This window comes from Takifugu rubripes, chromosome 19 (assembly GCF_901000725.2).
Source record: "Takifugu rubripes chromosome 19, fTakRub1.2, whole genome shotgun sequence".
Lineage (NCBI taxonomy): Eukaryota > Metazoa > Chordata > Actinopteri > Tetraodontiformes > Tetraodontidae > Takifugu > Takifugu rubripes.
The window spans coordinates 13,278,253-13,298,234 of record NC_042303.1 but is presented as its reverse complement, the minus strand read 5'-3'; the positions used below and the strand labels follow the sequence as shown (position 1 = coordinate 13,298,234).

Here is a 19,982-nt window from a genome sequence, read left to right as displayed (position 1 = left end):
CTCACTGTTAATGGGATGAAGTGGCACAGTGGGGAGGGGGGGGGGGGTCCATAACTACGGTTGCCTGTAAACTAGAGAAAGCCGTGAAGAGTTTAGAAAATAAGACTTTCTGATCAGGCATCTACGATTTGTCCGTCCACGCTGCTCATGGGGAGTAATGAGGCCCGCGTGTTCTTTTTCTCAACACGACACGGCAATCTGCCAAATTAGCCGGCCATTTTACCGCTACATCCTTCTGAGTGCCGACTGCTATCATTTGTTATCCGCAGTGTCCTCTGTGTAAGAGCGATCAGCTCGTGGTGGCCTCAATCATGCGGACAACGGTGAGAGGCTTTCATCTAGGTCGCGACACTGGAAGCGGGTAACAGATCGATAGGGCTGATTGGGAGAGTTGCACCGACTGTACGCACAAAGTAGCCGCGCTAAAGCTGTCCGGCGGCGTAGGCGGTAAACAGGCCTGGAGAGGCCGTCTGAGGAGCGGGCTGCCATCCCGCCTGACTAGCAGCCACCTTTCTACACTGGAGGTGGATCTTGGCATCAGCCGGCATGAATGATTGAGTTGGATGGAAGATGTTGAGTTTTTTCCAAAGGGCTAAAGCAAACATGCTAATGCGCTGCTTAGCCCAATCTAAAGTATGTATGAAAGGGCTTTTACTGAGAGAGATTAAAGCTAAAAACAAGCAAGAAAAAGGTCTCTTTTTTTGCTTGATATGCTTGAAGGCACTGAAGAGCAGTGTGGTGGTGGAAAGCTCTAAATGTTTGTTTCCAGATTTCTTCTACTCCCAGAGCCTGTTTGAGTTCAAACGTTCAGCGGCGCTTGATGTGGAGGCCTGTCAGAGGCCAAAGTCATGGCCTCAATCTAGAAAAATTAATAAAAAATAAGCAGAAGCCTTGCATAAAGGTTTAAGAAAAGCTAATACTTGTAGCTAGCAGTTGTTCATAACTGGTGTAAGAAATGCAAAAGGATGCAGCACTGTTAGCATGTTAGCCTCGCCACCCAATCCTTACATGAGGGCTCCCCATGATGCAGCGACTGGAGTTACAATAAAAGGGCCATCTGAGATATTTAAAGCAGCCTCCCTCACACACCTGAAAATTCTTTTGTTTCTATCAGGACTGTAGCACCGCGTGACTGTGGACGGCTCGGCTGGATCTGATTCGACTGCATTTACAGGTCTACATATGACAAGAGTCAGCACTTAACCTTCCCCCAGCACTTCAAAAAGGCATTCACAGGTGAGTAGCTCCGAGGTAAGGGCCCCCGGGGAAGCCCGCCGCCAGACCCCTGGACTCTGAGCTCGGCGCTGTCAGCTGCAGCGCCGAGCTCATGCATCAAACCAGTTTCTGCGACTCTGCTCAAATTCACAGGGCGAAGAAGACGCGTCTGGTGGGGGAGCGCTGGAGGTCAGAGGTCAGGTCGCAGAGGCCCCCTCACACCCAATCTGCTGAGTATCTCGCTTTACCGTGACGACAAACATCTGAACTTACTTTACGAAATGTCGGGGAAGATCTTTCAAACTTACTTCAGCAAAACAACGTCTACTTAACTTTTCATGCTTTTATGTCTGCGCTAAAATAAACGATGTGGCTGAAGATCCCAGGACAGGATCTGCGGTTCAGAAATGTTCAACATAGCACAAGAGAAAACTTGTGGGATGTGGAGATCGATGAGTAGCACCAGAGATGAAAGCGAAAGTGAACCCTACTTCTCTGGTGCATCAGTTGTCCAGCTACTTCCCTCTTTTCTACTTCAATTTCTCCGCCTGCTTTCGTTAACTTGGGTATTTTGATCAAATATTCACACATTTCGATGTTTTATATTTGCTGATGCAGCGATATAGATTTGTTGGGCTTGGGTTAGTTTTTAATTCATAAACAGCCTTGATAAATGAAGGAAATGTTGATGCTACAAACATATGAACTCTACCTATTTCAATGTTAAGTTTGTTTGTTTGCTTCATTTATTTTGTACGATACAGTGAAGAAATGTTTTACACAGAAATAATAATTTTGCCACGACGGCCGCAACAACTCGCGGACTGAAAGTACCATGTCGGAGTGAAATAAACATCTCATTATCAACAGACTCGCCCGCTTGTAAATATCTCATTATCACAATACATGGCGCAGATCTCTCTGTCATAGGTGGCAGCTGTACAGCTGCAACCATGCTAACGTCTGCCGCTGCGTGGGAGGACATGTTTGACTGCCGTTCAAACTCTCACCTTCTGAAAGCTGCTTTCAGGGGTTCACGTCCAAAAAAAGAAAGCAAATTGCTCTCAACTTTTGTCCTTTTCCTCCTACCGCTTTGCATCCTTCCTGAGAGCAGGATCTGACACGTGACTTTGCATTTGAAATGAAGATTAAAAGTGGAAGATGCAGGCTTCCAGATGAACCATTTGACAGGTGAAGATTGTGTTTGAACAACAGCGCCGCGTGGGAACGAGCGCGGAATCAAATCAGATCCACTCCAAACGCGCTCCGGTTATGGGTTAGGGTGAGGGTTTTCTTCCTGTGCAGATCTACAGCGCTTCCATTAAAACTGACAAGAGTTTACTCTTTATGCATTTACCCGCCGTATTTGTTTGCGGTACAAGAGAATGCCCATATGACACCGCACAATATATGTGCATTTATTTGCCCAGAGGGCTCCATTCATTAACGGACTCCATCCTGCAACAAAACATTCATAACGCAGTTATGGAGCATATGCTGCGGCCCTGGCAGGGATATTCTGCTGGAGTCTCTCCTCCTGCTGCACCTCTGCAGGCTTCCCGACGTCTCCGACCACAACAAATACCCTCACACGCCCAATGAATGATGGATCAAGCGGGGCAAGTTCCTCCACAGGCTCAGGATGGAGGCCTTTTAGGTCTCTGGGAGCCGTTCCCGAGAAACCAAACATGACGTGCGTTGTGATTTAAACGAACCAAAGCTTTGACAGCATCGTGGCAGAGAAATTTGTCCATTGAACCTCGTTTGAAAGAGCCGCAGCCTCCGACGACGGCGCCGGTTTGGAAAGCTGTCCAGGAGATGAAAGGACTTCCGCTAATGGAAGGCGCCACCGAATCACAACGCGCATTAGCGTACAATGTGGCAGAAGACAAAGTCTGGCAGGGGTGGCGAACGGGAGCGTGCTGTCGCCCCGCCGCAAAGAGCCGCATGTGAATGGATGGAGGTTTGGCTCATCTGCAGTGCGTCGTAGTCTCGCGGGTTGGCAGTACTCCAGGCCTCCGCTAGCTTATTCATCGCTCTCTTCCACAGTCAACGCTGTCTCTTTCTCTCTCTCACACACACACACACACACACACACACACACACACACACACTTGGCACACCCATTGCACTACTGTAGAAATTATAATGGGTGAAAAGTCCAATGGGATCGTAGAAGTAGCAGTAAATTAGCTACAGCGTGCCAATGGTTAGTACCAGCGGCGTCCTAAGGTGGCTAGCAGTGTGTTGCACTGAATAAAAATATAATAGCATATTTAAAAATGGAAGAACATCAAAATGGGGAGGATACCTTTCGATGCCTGAAAGCATACCAACTCCCACCTAGACCCAGAAGATTACGCTAACAAACTACTGTATTTACCCAGGTCCTGGCAGCACCGAGGCAACCGGCTCTAAACTGTGGTGATTCCCTCTCACTGTTTGTGTTTCCACTGACAGCTTCACACAAGCCGCCCGACAAAGTGAGCAGAAATCGCCAAATCATCACGGAAACAAGTGCTTCGCTCCTCCGAGGCTCAGCGGCTGACAGCCATGAAGTCACATGCATGAGGGAGTCAATCCATGGCATCGCTTATCATGTGTGGGTAAACATCTGAAATCAAAGTGACACTAAAGCATCTATACCTATCTGCTACTATCTATATGTTTCTCTCTCTCTCTCTCTCTCTCTCTCTCTCTCTGTATGTGTATATATTTAATTTTCTAAAGAAAATGCTCACGTCCAACCATAAATTATGCATACAAATGTGCCACAGGTTCAAAAAAAAAGAATGCTATGTAGATTTGCCAGTTAGGTGGTTCAGGGTGCTGAGCAAGTAAATAAATAATCCTGTTTAATAATTCATTGAAATTCATGTTGCTTTGCCGCTAGCCTTGACAGTATTTAGAATGCAGCCAGCCTCTGACTTGGTGGAAGACTATTGAACATAGGTGGATCCATGGGAGCACATGCATGCAGGAAGACATCCGCATATACGTATAAATATATACACACACACACGCTATTGTGTGTTCTACAAGGAGCAAATAACAGATATGTTGTTGACGTCTTATCAAGCGTTTGCTCCATCTCTCCCTGGAACCTTAGATGGGATCTCCAAAGTGTGAAGAGAAGTTCACGCGGAGCTGCAGGCTGGTGAGCACGCCGGAGCCGAGAGAAGCGCAGAGAAGGCGGTAAATTGAATCTAAAAGTCTTCCAAAGGGATGGAGGGAAAAAAATGCAGCAGGGATGCTCGAGGCCAGTCATTCACATATGAGCCAATCCTGATGATGTCTTTGATAGAATTACAGCAGCAAATAAAACCGTCACGTCTGTGTGTGTGTCTGTGTGTGTGTGCCCTTGTATCTGCTACAATCCTCATTCTACCACCAAAGTGAGGATGTCTTGGATGGTCTTCACAACTTCAAAGGACTGTTTGAGGGTCAAGAGATGGTTTTAAAGTTGAGAATACAATTAGGCTGTTATTGTCAGGATCTGGGGATAGATTATACCTACAAAAGTTGCTACAAAGATAGAAATATCAGTATGTGTGTGTAGATGTGTGTGTGAAACTGACTGACTGATCATCACGACTGAAATATTTCAACCATATTTTTATATGTGAATATTTATCTGTCAGACACTGAGCGGGAAATAAACGGAGAGCACCGTCATTTATGTCTTTGTGAATGACTCTGATTAAGTTACTGCTCCCCACACACACATTCAAGCGAGCTTTATTTTATTATCAATTAATTTAAGGGGAACAGCCGCGACGGGCGCTACGAATGCCGACGCTGGCGCTCAAACATCTGCCTCTTGATTCTGTGCATCATCGCCTTCGAGCTGGGAAATATAGTCCAGCACACATGAAGCAGAGGCAGGCAGCAGATAATAAATGCTGCTACTCGTGCTCGGAGTTAATGGTCGCCGCGTCTGTCTGGCTGACACCTTCAGAGGCTCTGCCGTCAGAGCGTTCCTCCCCGTCTGTAACAATTACAGCAGCATTTGGGCGCAGCTCCTGCAGTTAAACCGCGGTGACAAGCAGATGCAGCTCCTGCATATCAAACGCGCAAATATTGTGGGAGCAGCGCTCTGAAGTGCTGCAGGGCAGAGCGCTGCTCCTGACACCGGAACCAGTCGCCGCTAATGTCAAACGTTAACTACGCAAACGTTGCCTCTCCCGCGCTTCTCTGGCAAGACGCGGGAGCGCCGCCCTGGTGGCGTCGCGCTGAAACGCACGCTGACGTGCGCCTCTTCTGCGGAGCGTCTGGCGTGGCCGCCGAAGGTGTTTCCACAACGCTCCCCGTCTCCGCTATAACCCCGCGCACCTCTCGGGCCTCTGCAGATGAAGCTCTTGACAGCGAGGGCTTTCAGACTTGTCAGTCTTCCTGAACCCCCACGGTGACGCTCAGGCTCTGGTTACAACCGATCAAACGGATTCAGTGATCAACCAGCCCTTTCCCAAGCTGTTCCCCATATCATTACCTCCAAAGCCTTCGGTTTAAATGCGGAGCCACTTCGGCGGCAGAACGTGTGAATACGATGTTAAATCGACTCATGGTCTGCAGTTTGTGTTTGTTTGGGGTTTTTTTTCCCCTGCGATCGTACGTAACAAACCTCCCACCAGATTAACTGAGCTGATTCTCTTCACTCAAAATCAACTTTGGCTGCTTCGGGGACTCTGTTTTCCAGGCCGTAACTGCTGTTGAGACGAGTTCCCGTTTATCTGGGCCGCAACAGCGACTGTAAACTTGGTGAAATAAACACGACAAGGTTGACACAGCTCTACTGCAATAAGGCAGAGCTCTTTATCTGTGCTTATTTACTTGTTGTGACGCATGTTACTCCCACAACAGCAACACAACATGAAGGAATTCACCTATCTGCGGCCTGCGTCACTCACGTGTCCTTCCATTTAAGCATGTTGATCACACATGAGCTCACTGGCGTTCAGGCCGACAGCCAACTTCTCCTCGCATTTCCAGTGATTCGCTGCAGGGCCTGGAGGTGGAAGAGGGGATTGTACCGTTGCCAACATCTACCCTAGCTGTACGATAATGAGCTCTGCAGCCCCTGAACCCCTGTACGCTATTGGTTAAAAATAACAGCCAGGACAATCGCCGCGGTCCACCCTCGCCATCTTTGTGAGTGCGATGAAAAAGATGTAAATCCAGCATTTGATGGAAACCCAGCAGAAACCCGTGGACATGCAGATGTTTATTCATGACAGGTGAGTTAGGCGGACTCGCTTTAACTCTGGGCTTGACTTTAAAGAGCTCTCCGTGTCCTCCAGTTAGAATTCAGACGGGCAAATCCGACCGGACCACCCGGCGGTCGCCCCAAACACGTGGGCTGCGCAGGAAAGGAGCGAGGACGGGAACAAACGGGCAACCACCTGCAGGACCGCCGGCGAACAGCTTTTATTTATCTGTGACGCGGAAATGTCACCGCAGGGATTAGCCTTGACGCGAGATTGGTTCACGCCGCTATAAATCTGCCGCCGTATTTAAATATGTTCCATCACTCATTTTGTCACGGCCCCGCTTGTGGCTGCAATCACGATGACTCAGTTAAAACAAGTCGTCTGTTTTCTTTTTTCTCTTAAGCCTACGCTAAACTGGTGTTTATGGCAAGAGAAGGCTTCTATTCCCAGAGGCCGCACTTTATCAGGCCGCCCCTCACCGTCTCCCTGGCAGGTGGAGGTGGGGAGAACAAACGCTGTCACCAGCAGCAGCGCCGCCGCCGCCGCAGCCCCCGCCTCTCCTCCCCGTCCTCCCCCAGTGCCCCTCTTCTCTGTAAGTTCTCAGAGCTATTATTTTTATCTGAAAGCCTATATGAAGCTGGGGCAAGAAGCAAGGGGGGAGCACAGGGAGAGGAGGAGGGGGGGGGGGGGGGACTGTGATTCTTCTGAAGGTACAATCGATGCTACAAGCGCGTGTCTGCCGCGCACGCTGCAGGCGGTGGTGGTGGTGGTGTTGGGGGGGGGGGGGGGGGGCTCTATTGATTCGCTTCCACATTTTAATCAAAATAAAATAAAAAAAGTTGCTTTCCAAATGCAGATTTCCCACTGCTCTTCCGCGATTTCTCGGCAGCGAATGGGAAACGCCGAGCTTAAGCACAAAGAAAAGAAAAATAACCCGACAGCTTGTTATGCAGGGACGACTAAAGACACGTTTGTATCTGCAACTGGGACATCTTTGGCATAGTAATGAAGTTTCATGTGGATTTCTGACTGTTGATAGCTGATGGCTATAATCTTCTCCTGGGTATTTTCAGTGTGCCGCTCTCCACATCGCACACAAATATGTCAAGAAGTGAGCAAGCGCTACCAGAGGCACCATCAGATTTAGAAATTAATCTTTCTCTTCTGCAGCTGGCGGGAGAAGAGCGTGCGCGGTCTCTCCAGCAGACTCTGCCGATGGACTATTATTGGACAGGAACCTATCTGGAGGTCAAAGCTAATGTTATAATGCCACATTTAACATTTGAACAAATACCTACAGCAATTCCCACTACATTAAATTAACCTCTGCTGCCGCACCCGTTTGGCAGCGTGTGTGACCTCCTCTACCCTGAACGCGGTTCTAAATATAAATCAGACGAGGGAGCCGAGCTTCGTTTGTTGACTTGAGGAAATGGATTCACGAGGGAGTCAGAAAGACTATGATGAGCTCCCCCGGGTTCTCAGAGGAAAGCACAGTCAGACAGACGGAGATAAGGCTCCCACATACAGCAGAGAATGCAGAAAACACTCAGAGAGTCCGGTTCTGCCAGCGAGCTGGCGATTAGAGGAAACAGGAAATAGAATATGTATGATGTCAATATCTCACTCTAGTATTAAAAAAACATGTTTTCACTTTAGCTGCCCTCCCATGGACAAGTTTCCATCACAACAGGGAACAGGAAACGTTTGGCTTCCAACACTCTCCCCATAATGACCTGTTCAATAAGCAAACCGGTACAGGAAGTGGTCATATGAGGAGCTTTTGGTGGCTTCCAAGCAGAATAAGTGGGTCTGTGGAGGTAACAGGTAACCAAAATGATGACGGTGGCTTTCTGCAAACACTGATTGGGAAGTTGGTCAGAAATCCAACAGGAACAAACAAAAAAGATGGGCAATGCTTGCGCGTGGTTCTATTTAAGATCAAAATAAACGCAGTGGGAGAGGCAGCAATGCCATTTCTTTTCTTTTTTTTCAGCATTTGTGTTTCCATTTTCTTTTATGGTGCCATCATTTCCCAAACTGTTTCTTTTATGTGCCAGGGAGCTGGTGAAAGATGGCAGAGACGCGGCAGAACGTTCAGCTCGCAGGCCAATCAGCTGCGCGCACACACACACACACACACACACACACACACACACACACACACACACACACACACACACACACACACACACACACACACACACTTCACACACACACGAAATGTAAATAATCTCACCCTGATAGAAGCAGGTGGGAGATATTACAACCACAATGTGGAGTTTTATTTTATTCTTATTATGGTTTTACAGTTAAATCCACTTCATATTTGTTTCGTGGGGGTGATTCACACCAGCTATTAAAACAGAATGGAAGTTTCTGTTTTTGTAATTAAAAGATAAAAACTCTCTTTGACAATCTGAATGTCATTGATGACAAGGCTCTCTCCCTCTCTCCTCTCCCTCTCTCTCTCTCACACACACACACACACACACACACACACACACACACACACACACACACACACACACACACACACACACACACACACACACACACACACACACACACACACACACACACACACACAATCACATCCCCCTTCTTTGCTTGCTAATGAGCTGTGTGACTGACAGCTGGATTACTGAGCCCTGTTTTGTAATCCTTTAATTTCACCGTTTAAGATAATCATCCACAGGATGAAGCGTTCAATGCAAACACGAGGCTACAAAAATACAAAAATCACACGCCATCGTGAAAATATGCTACATTTACACGTGAATAAATAAATGCTCTTTTCATATAAACCAATATTTAAAAGCAGACAGGGCTGAAAAAGATAGGTGCATGTGGGGCCATGATAAAATATACAGCCGGGGCTTTAAAATTATGACAAAGTAAAGAGCGAGGTGTTCTCCAGGGATGGACCTTTTGAGATTGGAATCTGCAGAACAAAGGTACAGGCAGAGTCCAGAGGCAGCCGAAACAGCGGCCTACTCCTCAGAGCGGACTTGGATCTTAGTGTTGAGCTGAACCTAACGTAAATCTTCCTGATTGGGTCGTGTTTTTCATCGCTGGCGACACCTTGGACCAAGGGCCTGAGAGCTGGAGCACGTGTAAGGTCAGATGGTGACGCAAGGTCAAGCGGCACGGCCATATTTCATTGGTGGAGTGAGAAACGGTGTGTCACTTTGGGCCTTAGAATCAGGAATAAGAAGCTGGGGGACGGAGGAGGATAGTCAAACCGCTGATCGTGTTCTGATCACATGGTGTCAAAGCCCAAAGCTCACACAGGAAACTACATTAGATTAGCATAAAAAGCTGTACTGTAAATGGTTGCCTGTCTTTTGTTGTCTAGCTGTGGAAAATGCTCATTTTCTCACAACAGAAGTGTTTGGTCCAGCTTAAACGAACCAGAATTTATTCCGCTTTGTTTGGGCTGGTGTGAAAGCTGTTCACTGACATAAGAACCCTGAACCGGTTTCCTTATGGTGTGAATACAAACGGTCCATTAAGTGAACCAAAGACAGGAAGTGAACCAAAGAGGAAGTGGACAAAATAAAAGTTTTTCACTGCATTCCCCTCCCAATCAAATAGAGTCCCCCCGAGACTAAACACACAGCCCTGGAAAGACAATAAGCAGTAGCTGGAGGAATTAATTTAAAATGGAGAACAATTACAAACTGTCTTTCTAGTGTTCCATGATGAAATGATTCGGGTCTTCAAACGACAGTCTCAGATTCCACCGATCTCTCCTCCATAAACACAACACAGGTTGTCGTTCTTGCCCCAACACTGGACTTTCTTTGTCCGGTAATTGTGTGCCTCACTGAGGCATGCAACCATCAGACAGTAACTGTAGTTTTCTATTCCCAAAGATAATCACAGCTCCATCTTTACACTGACAATAAGATTTGAAATGAGGTTCAAACTGAGCATTTCTGCACCTTTGTCTGCACTCTCATCTCATGCTTCTTTTGTACGAGGTCGTCTTTGACAAATGAACAAAAAATTCTCTCTTCCCTCACTTTAATTCTTTTTTATGCAGCTTGCAAGTGAGTTAATTTGAGCTGGAATAAGGATACTAGTGTTGTGCTGTGAAGCAGGCTGTTATTTTATGCAGAGGGGGAAGGAACTAGTAGATTGTGGGGTTATGCATGAAGTTAACAGGTGAAATGGAAGTTCATGCTGAGCAACATGAAGCCAGTTTGGTTGTATTCAAGGCCAGCAGGCAATAAAGCACAAGCATGGATGCTAAATCGCTAATTCACATCAATTACAGTATAAGGTGGTCAGTCAAATAATGATTTTAAATAAATGATCCAAACAGGATTGAGGTCAACAGCAGTGGGTAAGGTGATCTTAAGAAGTGGGGCTGTTCAACTGTAACATGGAGATGAATACTGACAAATAAAATACTTTATTGTTAATGCTTCCGAATATACCCTTCACATAATTCCAGACTTTTACCAATAAACCTCCAGTTCTGCAGCCAACACAGCCTCTTTGTTATCCATTAATCCCTCGCCAAGGACTCTGCTTTTTTTTTTTGGCTAACACCATCAAACATGCTCAGTTTCTTCTTCTTTTCTGTATAATCACTCCACGATTGAAAGAAAGGGCGGAGAAAAAAATCAGCTCTTGCTGATGCAATCTGACACCTGATTATTTCAGAAATGGCTCAACCTGAAGGCCGGACCAGAGAACAAAATTAATTCACCTCTATTTTGTGAGCCTTGATCCACCAAGAGTTCCCACCATGGAGGATACAAATGAAGGCCAAGTGGGCTTTTAGAGGGCTTTTAAAAATGCAGCAAAAAGACTCGGAGCAGCTTCTGGCAGCTTCTCAAACTGGACGCAAAGAGGTACAGCTGAACGATCTCTCAGCAGACGAATGAAAAAGTAATAAAAGCCGCTGCAGACGACAAGAAACCGCGCGCCAAAGACATGAAGACTGGGAAAATGTAATGCCGGCACCCAGTGAGGGGAGCTCAGTGGAGATCAGCCCGCTACAACTGCTAAGTTCACGCTGAAGCCACGACAAGAGGCAACAGATAATCTGCTGACAGCCAGTTTCACATCCACCCCCCCAACACAGACACATTACAGCCACCGAGGAAATGACTGCAAAAGAGGATAGCAGCACTCTCCCGGCCCATGCTCCATATATTGGGTGGCTTACTTGTTTTTTTTTGGCGGGGGGGGGTTGGATCAGAGAGCACAGCTCAGGTTTGGCTCCATCGCGAGTGTGAGATAAAGAGAAATGATGTGGTTCATCTTCTCCACCTGTATTCTATCAGTCCACCGCAGACTGCAGGTCCTGGCTGCGGAGATGAAAGACTCTCCGGAGGACAGGAGAGACGCTCCCGAACACCACAGAAATGGCGCCCCGCTTATCAGGGCGTCTGAAAGCATTAATCCCCCACCCTCGCGCCTGTCTCAGTCCTCGGGTACGTACGCGAATGCGAACGCTCCCTGTTGAGCCTTAAAGCGGGCCGAGGAGCTGGAAGTTTTAGAGGTGCAGCCAATCAGTGGCTGGCTGCCTGTCTGAGGCCATTATGGCGCCCTGCCAGACGCCCTGTCCAGCGTTTAATTGGGGTCATGTGAAGAGTCAATTTGGATGTGTAACTTTCAGGGACAGCATTAGCAACAGGAAGTGCATGACACATTGCTGTGAACCTCCTTCTTTGACAGTAAGGCACATGCGCACTTTTATTCCTTTCTGGACCGATTTGAAATGTCAGACTTTTGAATATTTAGAACTTATCTTCCTCCACACAAAAGCTGCTCCACATCCCATCTCCTCGGTTGTCAGAAGGACAGCCCCCGGCCCCCCTCCGTGTGTACGCCACATATATGATTCATCAGCCGCATCCTCGGCCGTCCACCTGAGCATCTGTTCGAGGCGGTTAAGTGTGCAGTTCAGCGTCTCCCAGGATTGGCGCAGGGCACAAAAGTCCTATCTTATCAACTCGTTCCCGCTGCCTTTAACACGCACCCTCCGCCACTTCGAGAGGCGACATTCTATTTCAGATCAGTCTCTTTTGTGCCGAGGCCACGTCCTCCGCTGTGTTCCGAGGGCTCTGTTCTGCTGGAGAGAGGTGGCACTTTATACAAGCGTGTGCACTCGCTGGAATATTTCCTTTCATGGCTTATCGCCCCACAGCGGGACCTTGCCCGGACCGCAGGCTTAACTCAGCCTCTCCGCCGGCCTTTGTGCTGTGGCCTCGCTTCTCTGGGTGTTAGGCAAGCATCTCCATGGGAGCACGTGATGATTTATTCAGTTCCACTTGACCAGAGCATTCAGATGTGTAAGTTAGCCCCACAAAGGTCTCCGAGTTCAAATGATCATGATTCAAGCCCCGGTGAGGACAAAACATGGAAGGTGTTATGGTAGCAGGGGGAGGTGCCAGGGTACCCTTGAGCAAGCTTCCCAACCCCGAAATACATATATAATAATATATGTAGCCGGGATAGGCTCCAGCACCCTCCCTGTGACCCCGAAGGAGATAAAGTGGTCAAGAAAGGAGAAAAAAAGATTGTGAGAAACAAAAATCAAAGATTCCCTCATTATTGGTTAGATGTGCAGCTCCAAAGACCAATAACTCTTTCCACGCGCACAAAAGCTCGCCTGAGTTGAATCCAGACGAGACAATCTGTATTGATCAAACCAAAGACCGTGTTTGTTTGATCTAGTCTGTGATCAGGGATAATTTCCACTCAGTTCACAACAACTGAATGTCAGAGTTTCTGAAACTCTACAACAAACAGGTTCCATGTAAACATCACTTTTAAACACCAGAGGTGTATGGCAGACAATAAATGTGCGTAAAGAAATAAAACTAAACCTCTTTTGAACTCAATTTACTCTCACAGCAGTTTTTGGCTCCAATCAGACTTCCAGAAGAAGTGAGATGTTTGTTTGCTTGCTTATACTTGTGTCTGCAGGTAAACAAAGCAACATATGGAATGAGATTATAAATCCCACCATCATAGAAAATTAAAAAGACCAGTGCGCCTTGCGAGAATGGCAGAGGCGTAATTACAGCGACTCAGATCGCTGCTGATAAAAAGCTGTTCAACAAACTCAGCAGCTCACATCCAACCACAAGGCCTTTAGGAAACCTCAGCGTCCGACCGTATGGATGGCACCTCCAGACGGACAAACATGCTGCACATTCATCACTGCGGGAGTACATAAGCGGCGCGTGCCCCTCATCCCTCGGAGCGGTCATGTGGGATGGTGCTGTGGCTTTCAGATTGATTTTCTCAAAGACTAAACACACAGGCTAACAAAATGAACGCTAGCAAGAGGAACCAGAGGCCATCGGGGATCAGAGCTGGAGGAAGCACACAGGCATTATCTAACCAACCCCTTTAAGCATTGCTACCACATCTGTCTGCAATGAAGTGTCAGCAGAGACATCTACCCCCTCCAATCCTCTGGATACGAGCAAAGGAAAGCCAAGATCTATCTGTCCTCCACCCCATCACCTCCTATTAACACTCTTGGAGCCAGTCTGGACACTTCAGCCACTTTCCAAACAGAGACCTTGAGCCCCTTCAGGCAAACAGACTCCCTGCTGACCGGCTGCAGCGTCCCCATCAGCCTCCTAAAGAACAAAATAACCTCCCGAATAATTCAATTGTTTAGCTCACAGGCGGAAAATGTTCAAACAGCTGGTACAATGAGAGTGCTGTTTCCTCCAGGCAAATGGCATTTCACATTGGAAAGGAAAAATATTTAGCCATAAAGGCAATAACAGCAAAGTGTCACAGGAGAGCTGGGCTTATTGCACGCCGCCGCATGTAGCGCGAAGCGTGGGGCTTCCAGAAAAATATCAAAATCAACCAACGCAACTGTAAAAGCAGAAATCTGGAGAGGAAATAAACGCTGATGTGCTTCATTTGGTGGCAGCACCTACCTTCTTGTTGCAGTTATAGTTTGGACATTATGGATATAAAACAGGCTGGTTATACAAGCACTTAAAGCTATGTGAATGCTAATGAGAGGTATTCTTTCATCCATTAAGACAAATATTAATCAGTAAATTGAAAAATCACCCAGATGAAACGACAGCATTATTTCAAATGGCAGAGGCTGAAGCTCGCGGGGGATCCGGAGCGCCGCCTCCTCTGAAGGAAGCAGAAGAAACCCGAATTGATTTCCTTTGAAAAAAAAAAACACGACGCATGAAAGGGATGAAAAATGTATTACAATGAACAATGGGAATAAAATACAAGTTTGGAGCTCCCTGCATGTCAAGCAGGAACGAAAGCTTTTTTTTTTATGAGACAACCTCCTACTCAGTCCATCAAAATACAGTGTATCATGTAAGCAGAACACCTTAAAATGGATCCACATGATGTGAATCTTTGCATCGGAGCAGCTCAATGACACAGGAAGAGCCAGCAAACAGGAGCTGATGTCAGGCAGACCTACCTTTGAGGATCCTCTGACCATGCAGGAGGTCCCTGGAGAGAATCACTGTGTAGAAGTTTTGGGAGAAGCCTGGTGTGCATGGAGGTTTGATGGGCTGGCTCGGCTTACTCTCCTGGGGAATGAAAAAAAAGGGACGCTTTGTTAAACGCCAGCAAATCGACTGTGACCACGGAGTCTCAGCTCTCATTGGCTTTAGACAAGCTCTGGTTACACTCAATGACTGGCTCTAGACCTGGACGCTTCGAACCTTGGAGTTATCGTGAACTTCCATGTGATACTTCACCAGCAGGATTAATTACAGTAATGGTCCCCCCCTCATCATTAGCGCCTCTGTTGCAGATGTTAGATAAGATGAATAATATGACAGCCCAGTCGTGCATTGAGCATTTCAGAAACGATGACCACAGCTGTGGGGCAACGTGTGGAGACCCAACGAGTGGGAGCAGAGAGGGAGAGCAGTGAAGGAAACAGGGGCCAGTAACAGGGAAATAGTTTAAATGATTCACATTCACAATGCACCTCTCCTTTGGTTTTCACCTCAAACTGCAGATCAAACCTGCCCTAAATGAATCGTGGAAGATAAGCAACGGGGTGGAGGGTAGTCTTTAACCAACCACAAAATTAATAGTTGTGTATTCTCACGTCCAGTCGGGGAGAAAGTGCAGGTGCGTAAATGAAGTCGGTCGCAGACAAATTAAGAAGCCTCCACCAACCGCAATAATGCACCGCAGCTGACTGGGGCAGAGCTGCTAGAGGGAGAGACTAAAGGCTCAGAGTTTGCAGCTACTTTTGATATCAGACTTGGAGAAAAAAGAGAGAGAAAGAAACCGAGCATGAGAGTCGCCGTATCAAACGCGATTACACGCGTCACGCCGCTTTAACGCAACGCGGCGCGTCTACTCTCGCAGCCACTTTCAGGGGCTCCCGCAGCGCGCAGCCAGCCCAACTACAGCAGTGCAGCACTTCTCTCCACAGTTAGCCGAAAAAAGATGTAGTGCAATGAACTCATCTTACCACGGATGCGCCCACGAGGAAGCTGCACGCCAGGACGAGGCAGCCGGCGTTCATCTTTGCAAAGACGCGCGTCGGAGGGTAAAAACAGCGGAGAGAAGCGTTTTCTGCGCCAAATACACCTCGGTAATTCCCGGAGCCTGGGTCCTGCTCGTCGGTGCTTCGGTGAATGGCCGCCCCTGCTTGTCTGGCGCAAAAGTGCCGCTGAGACAGAGATGCTGCGCGCCGTGCAGGGTGGGGGGGGTGGGGGGGGGGGGGGGGGTGCGCAGCCCATTGGATAACGGCGGCACTACAACCCCTCCTACCGCGGAGGGCGAGACGTGGAGCAATGTGCGTGCACGCTTCAATTGCCTCCCCTGCGATGATGCTCCACACACCGCTGGGATTTAAAGAAAGTTGCGGAAAAAATGTTTTCCATGTTATTTAGATTCCTAATTTAACTCGAGATGGAGCAAAGGCTGGTCTGTGTGTGAGTGACACTCAGCCATCCGAGTCTTCCAGGCATCCATCAGCAGACTGAAGTCTATTTCACACCCCAGTTACCCCTCTGCCTCTGATTCTGGGCAATAGCAAGGCTTCACTTTATTATTACCACCATTCTTATGTATTTATTTTAAAACTGTTCATGTGGGTAAAGACTCCAATGCTTTAATCTCGAGTCTGTTTTGCCCATTGATGCATTTGTTGCCTGTTTTGTCACGCTCAATTGCATTTGTAGACCTTCTGAATCCCCTTCCGCCTTCCACTTTCCTCCCTGGTTTAAAATAGAGCTTTGAACAAGTGAGCTTACTATGCCTTTAACTGCTCTCTCAATTTAAAACATGTTGACATTTCTAAAGACCATATATCAGAGCCTCAATTTCCATATCTGAGAGGTCATGACAATTTAATCCCATCAAAGAGAATATAGTAGCACAGTGTCAATCAGGACCTTCCATGCCCGCCCCTGCTCCTGCCATCCACTCTGCTGCTTTAGTTCCACCAGAACCTGGATGAGATTCAAATAAACACATAGGCTCTACTGGGTGCTTGTAAAGCCTTGTTTCCCATAAAAATCCCTTTACACTGTGCGTGGTTTGTGGCCAATAATTAAGAATCAGCCGTATTGACTCAGCAGGTGGGTTCAGTCCAAAGGTCAGAGTTTAAGGTCAAATCCATCAGGAAAGGTCACCGTCATCTCTTTTCCAAGCGGTGTTTTCCGTCTCACAGCTCCAGATCCCTGTCAGAAACAGCATCGGCTGACAGAGGGTTCAATAAATATCACCAACAATGACTCAAATGTCACACCTGCGAATCAGCGGCCATTGTTTCCACGAGGGGGGACACCTCAAAGTGACACATTGCATCTGTTTTCTGCTTTAGATTGTACAAAAGGGTTCCGGTCACCCTGACTCATCCCTATCCTGGCACACACCACAGTGTTCACGACATTTTGCTTTAGCTCAAGCGTTAGCCCGACTCCCTGTTCACTAAATTTTACATGACTCACGGGTGCTGCCAGGTCCAAGAGAAGAAAGAAAGAAAGATTACGAATTCTCCTTTTTTTTCTTTTTTACACCGTAAAAATAACATTTGGCCACTTGAGGATGGGCTGAGCGGAATCTTTTGAAACATCTCACAAAATTTGTCCTTGTTCGCTTTTTATGGGAGAGAAAGACTTGGAGCAACTTACAAGCAGGTCGACAAATTCTATTTTATCCTAACTGTAGGCTCTGATTTATTTTTCTCTTCTCTTGTGAGGGCATTACATCTTTCTCAAAGGCATCTCTGCTCTCTCTCTGTTATGGAGACCAAATTTGGAAGCAGAACTTATCATGTGATAGCATCTCTCTTGATGAAATTAGCTTTGAGAGCTGCAGCAGGCATTTATGGACATTTAACAGCAAGACACAACACTGGTTTTTCCCTGTGGTCTTATTGGAAAACTGAAGCCATGAGTAGATTTTATCGCGATGAACTGAACATTTTTAATTTCTCTCTTTCATAAAAGCATTCATCGGTCATCCATCAAAGTCTGTCCGTCTGTCTGTCTGTCATCGCTCATCTTAGGAGGCGTTACACACGGCTGCGGGAATACGTGCCCATCAATCCCGCCTGTGAATTATTCAACCTAATGACTGAAGAGGCTGGAATGGTAGCAAATGCTAATGATAATGTTATGAAGAATCGTCAGTCTTTAACCACTGACCCCAGTCAAGTCAACCAGGTTACTGACTTGGTTTGAGCGGCGTCTACATTAAATTATAATGCATAAAGAAACGGCCACACTTTCCTCTGATCCAGGACCTGAAATATTCCTCGCATGCTTTCATTTGTGTGATTAAAAGTGTTTTCCCGCTTGTCATTTCTAAAAATGCCGTAGTAACTGGTGAGCAGCATCCCTGGTCAATGATTGAGCTTTTATTTACAAATTAAGCATTTAGGAATAAAAAGAAAAAGAATTTAAAAAACCATCCCGAAATGTGTTAAAACTCAAATGTGCAGCACATCCAAATGAAAGCGGGGGGGATTCGAGCGGCACATCAATGCGAGTCCTTTTCCAGAGGAACGTGATACATAATTCCCAGCCTTATGTGAACACTTTCATCTCTGTCCTGATGAACTGGTTTCCCGATTTTGAAAGGAAGTGCGCCGGCGTCTCACGTTTTCCGTCGTTTGCTGGGAGAAAAGCTATCTCCTGACACATGAACATGAAATGCAAACTGGTCTAGTCGAGGCGTCGACATTTTTACAGCCTTTTGTACATGATGCAACACAAGCCTGTCGCTTCCCCCGCGACTCTGCAGATCACCACGGCTGCACAGACAGAGAGTATTCATACCCTCAATTATTATTCCCATGTAATAACTTGTATCTCTACATGTGGGGGGGGGCAGGGTATTACCCATACGTACCTCTATTATGTCAGGGATGAGAAGGAAAATGCTTGAAGACCACAGTGAGTGAAAGAGCAGCGTAAACAGCTACCCAACACCCCCAGGAGTGAACTAAGTGGAGTGAATATAAAGCAATTTCATCCATGATCTGATTTTACTAATTAAGCTAGGATTGGATAATAATATCTCTCCGCTCAGTTGCATTGAGCGTCCCAAATCTTTTAGAAGTTCAGTGCAGCAAATCCTTCCACCTCTGCGGGGACCACCGTGTCCAAACAGGGAGAAATCAATAGGCGACGGTGTGGTTCTGTGGCAGCCTGAACAACAAAACTAATAAAACAAGCCTCCTTGATGTAAGACAAAGAGAAGCGTCCTCATCCCTCCCTAACCTTTCCGCCACCATTCCAATATGCTGTGACTGCTGGGAAGGTGCAAGCAGAGATGGTGATGGTGATGGATGATGGTGGAGGCCGCTTGATTTTCATTTGAACCGGGACATCAGAATCTACTTCACCTAATTAACCCCTCTGTCTGCCTCCACTTGGCAGACTTCCACAGCTCATTTGGGATGAAAAATAAAGCAACTTCCCGACGAGCTTTTCCGCGCCCAATTTGCATTCTGCCGAGGTAAGCTTTCGTCACAGGAAAGAGATTTCCTTAGAGACGGTTTACCCTGCATGTTAATTCTGTCCTCTAGGAACACACTTGGAAACTTTGCTTTCAGTTACTCTAAATAATGTGGATCCCAGTCAACAGCAGTCATGGAATCCTTAGTTTGCCCTGTAGAGGCCATTCTGGTAGGCACAGCCCCTACATGACCCTGCTGCCAAGTAAACAGGTTACAGTAAACAGACTGGTTGTGCTAGGGGACAAGAGTCCATTATATACTTATGGTCTCTTTGGCTTCCTCCCACTGTCCAAAGATGTGCACGTGGCAGAAACTTAAATGTGAGCGAGGGAGTGCAAATGCTTGTTTGTTTACGTACATGTTGGCGAAAGAAACATGTCCCACGTCTCACTCTCCCCCCACACCCGCTGGGAAACAGCTGTCTCTCCTCCCATTTTTTCTGGCTGTCGCTGAGGTCAAACCATTCTTATCACACCAATTTGGGGGTTTTCCTCCTGGAATCATTCTTTCTCAAAAAGGTTGAAGCAATACCTCAGACTAAACAACACGAGCTTGTGGTTTTGGCTTTTTCGTCTGCAGCCCACCTTCAAGCGCGACATTTT

The 19,982-nt window shown here is 47.0% G+C and overlaps 1 protein-coding gene across 3 annotated transcripts in view; it reads right to left on the bottom strand.

The window, feature by feature from the left end:
- Positions 1 to 16,098, bottom strand: part of cdh4 (cadherin 4, type 1, R-cadherin (retinal)) — a 126,300-nt gene extending 110,202 nt beyond the window's left edge. For all 3 annotated transcript variants that reach the window (XM_029826483.1, XM_029826484.1, XM_029826485.1), the window contains exons 1-2: positions 15,880 to 16,098; positions 14,866 to 14,977 (exon numbers count right to left, since the gene is read on the bottom strand). In XM_029826483.1, coding sequence (XP_029682343.1) covers positions 14,866 to 14,977; positions 15,880 to 15,933 — 166 coding nt within the window. In that variant the 5' untranslated portion in view covers positions 15,934 to 16,098. The remainder of the gene's footprint in view (positions 1 to 14,865; positions 14,978 to 15,879) is intronic.
- Between the last annotated feature and the right edge of the window lie 3,884 nt (positions 16,099 to 19,982).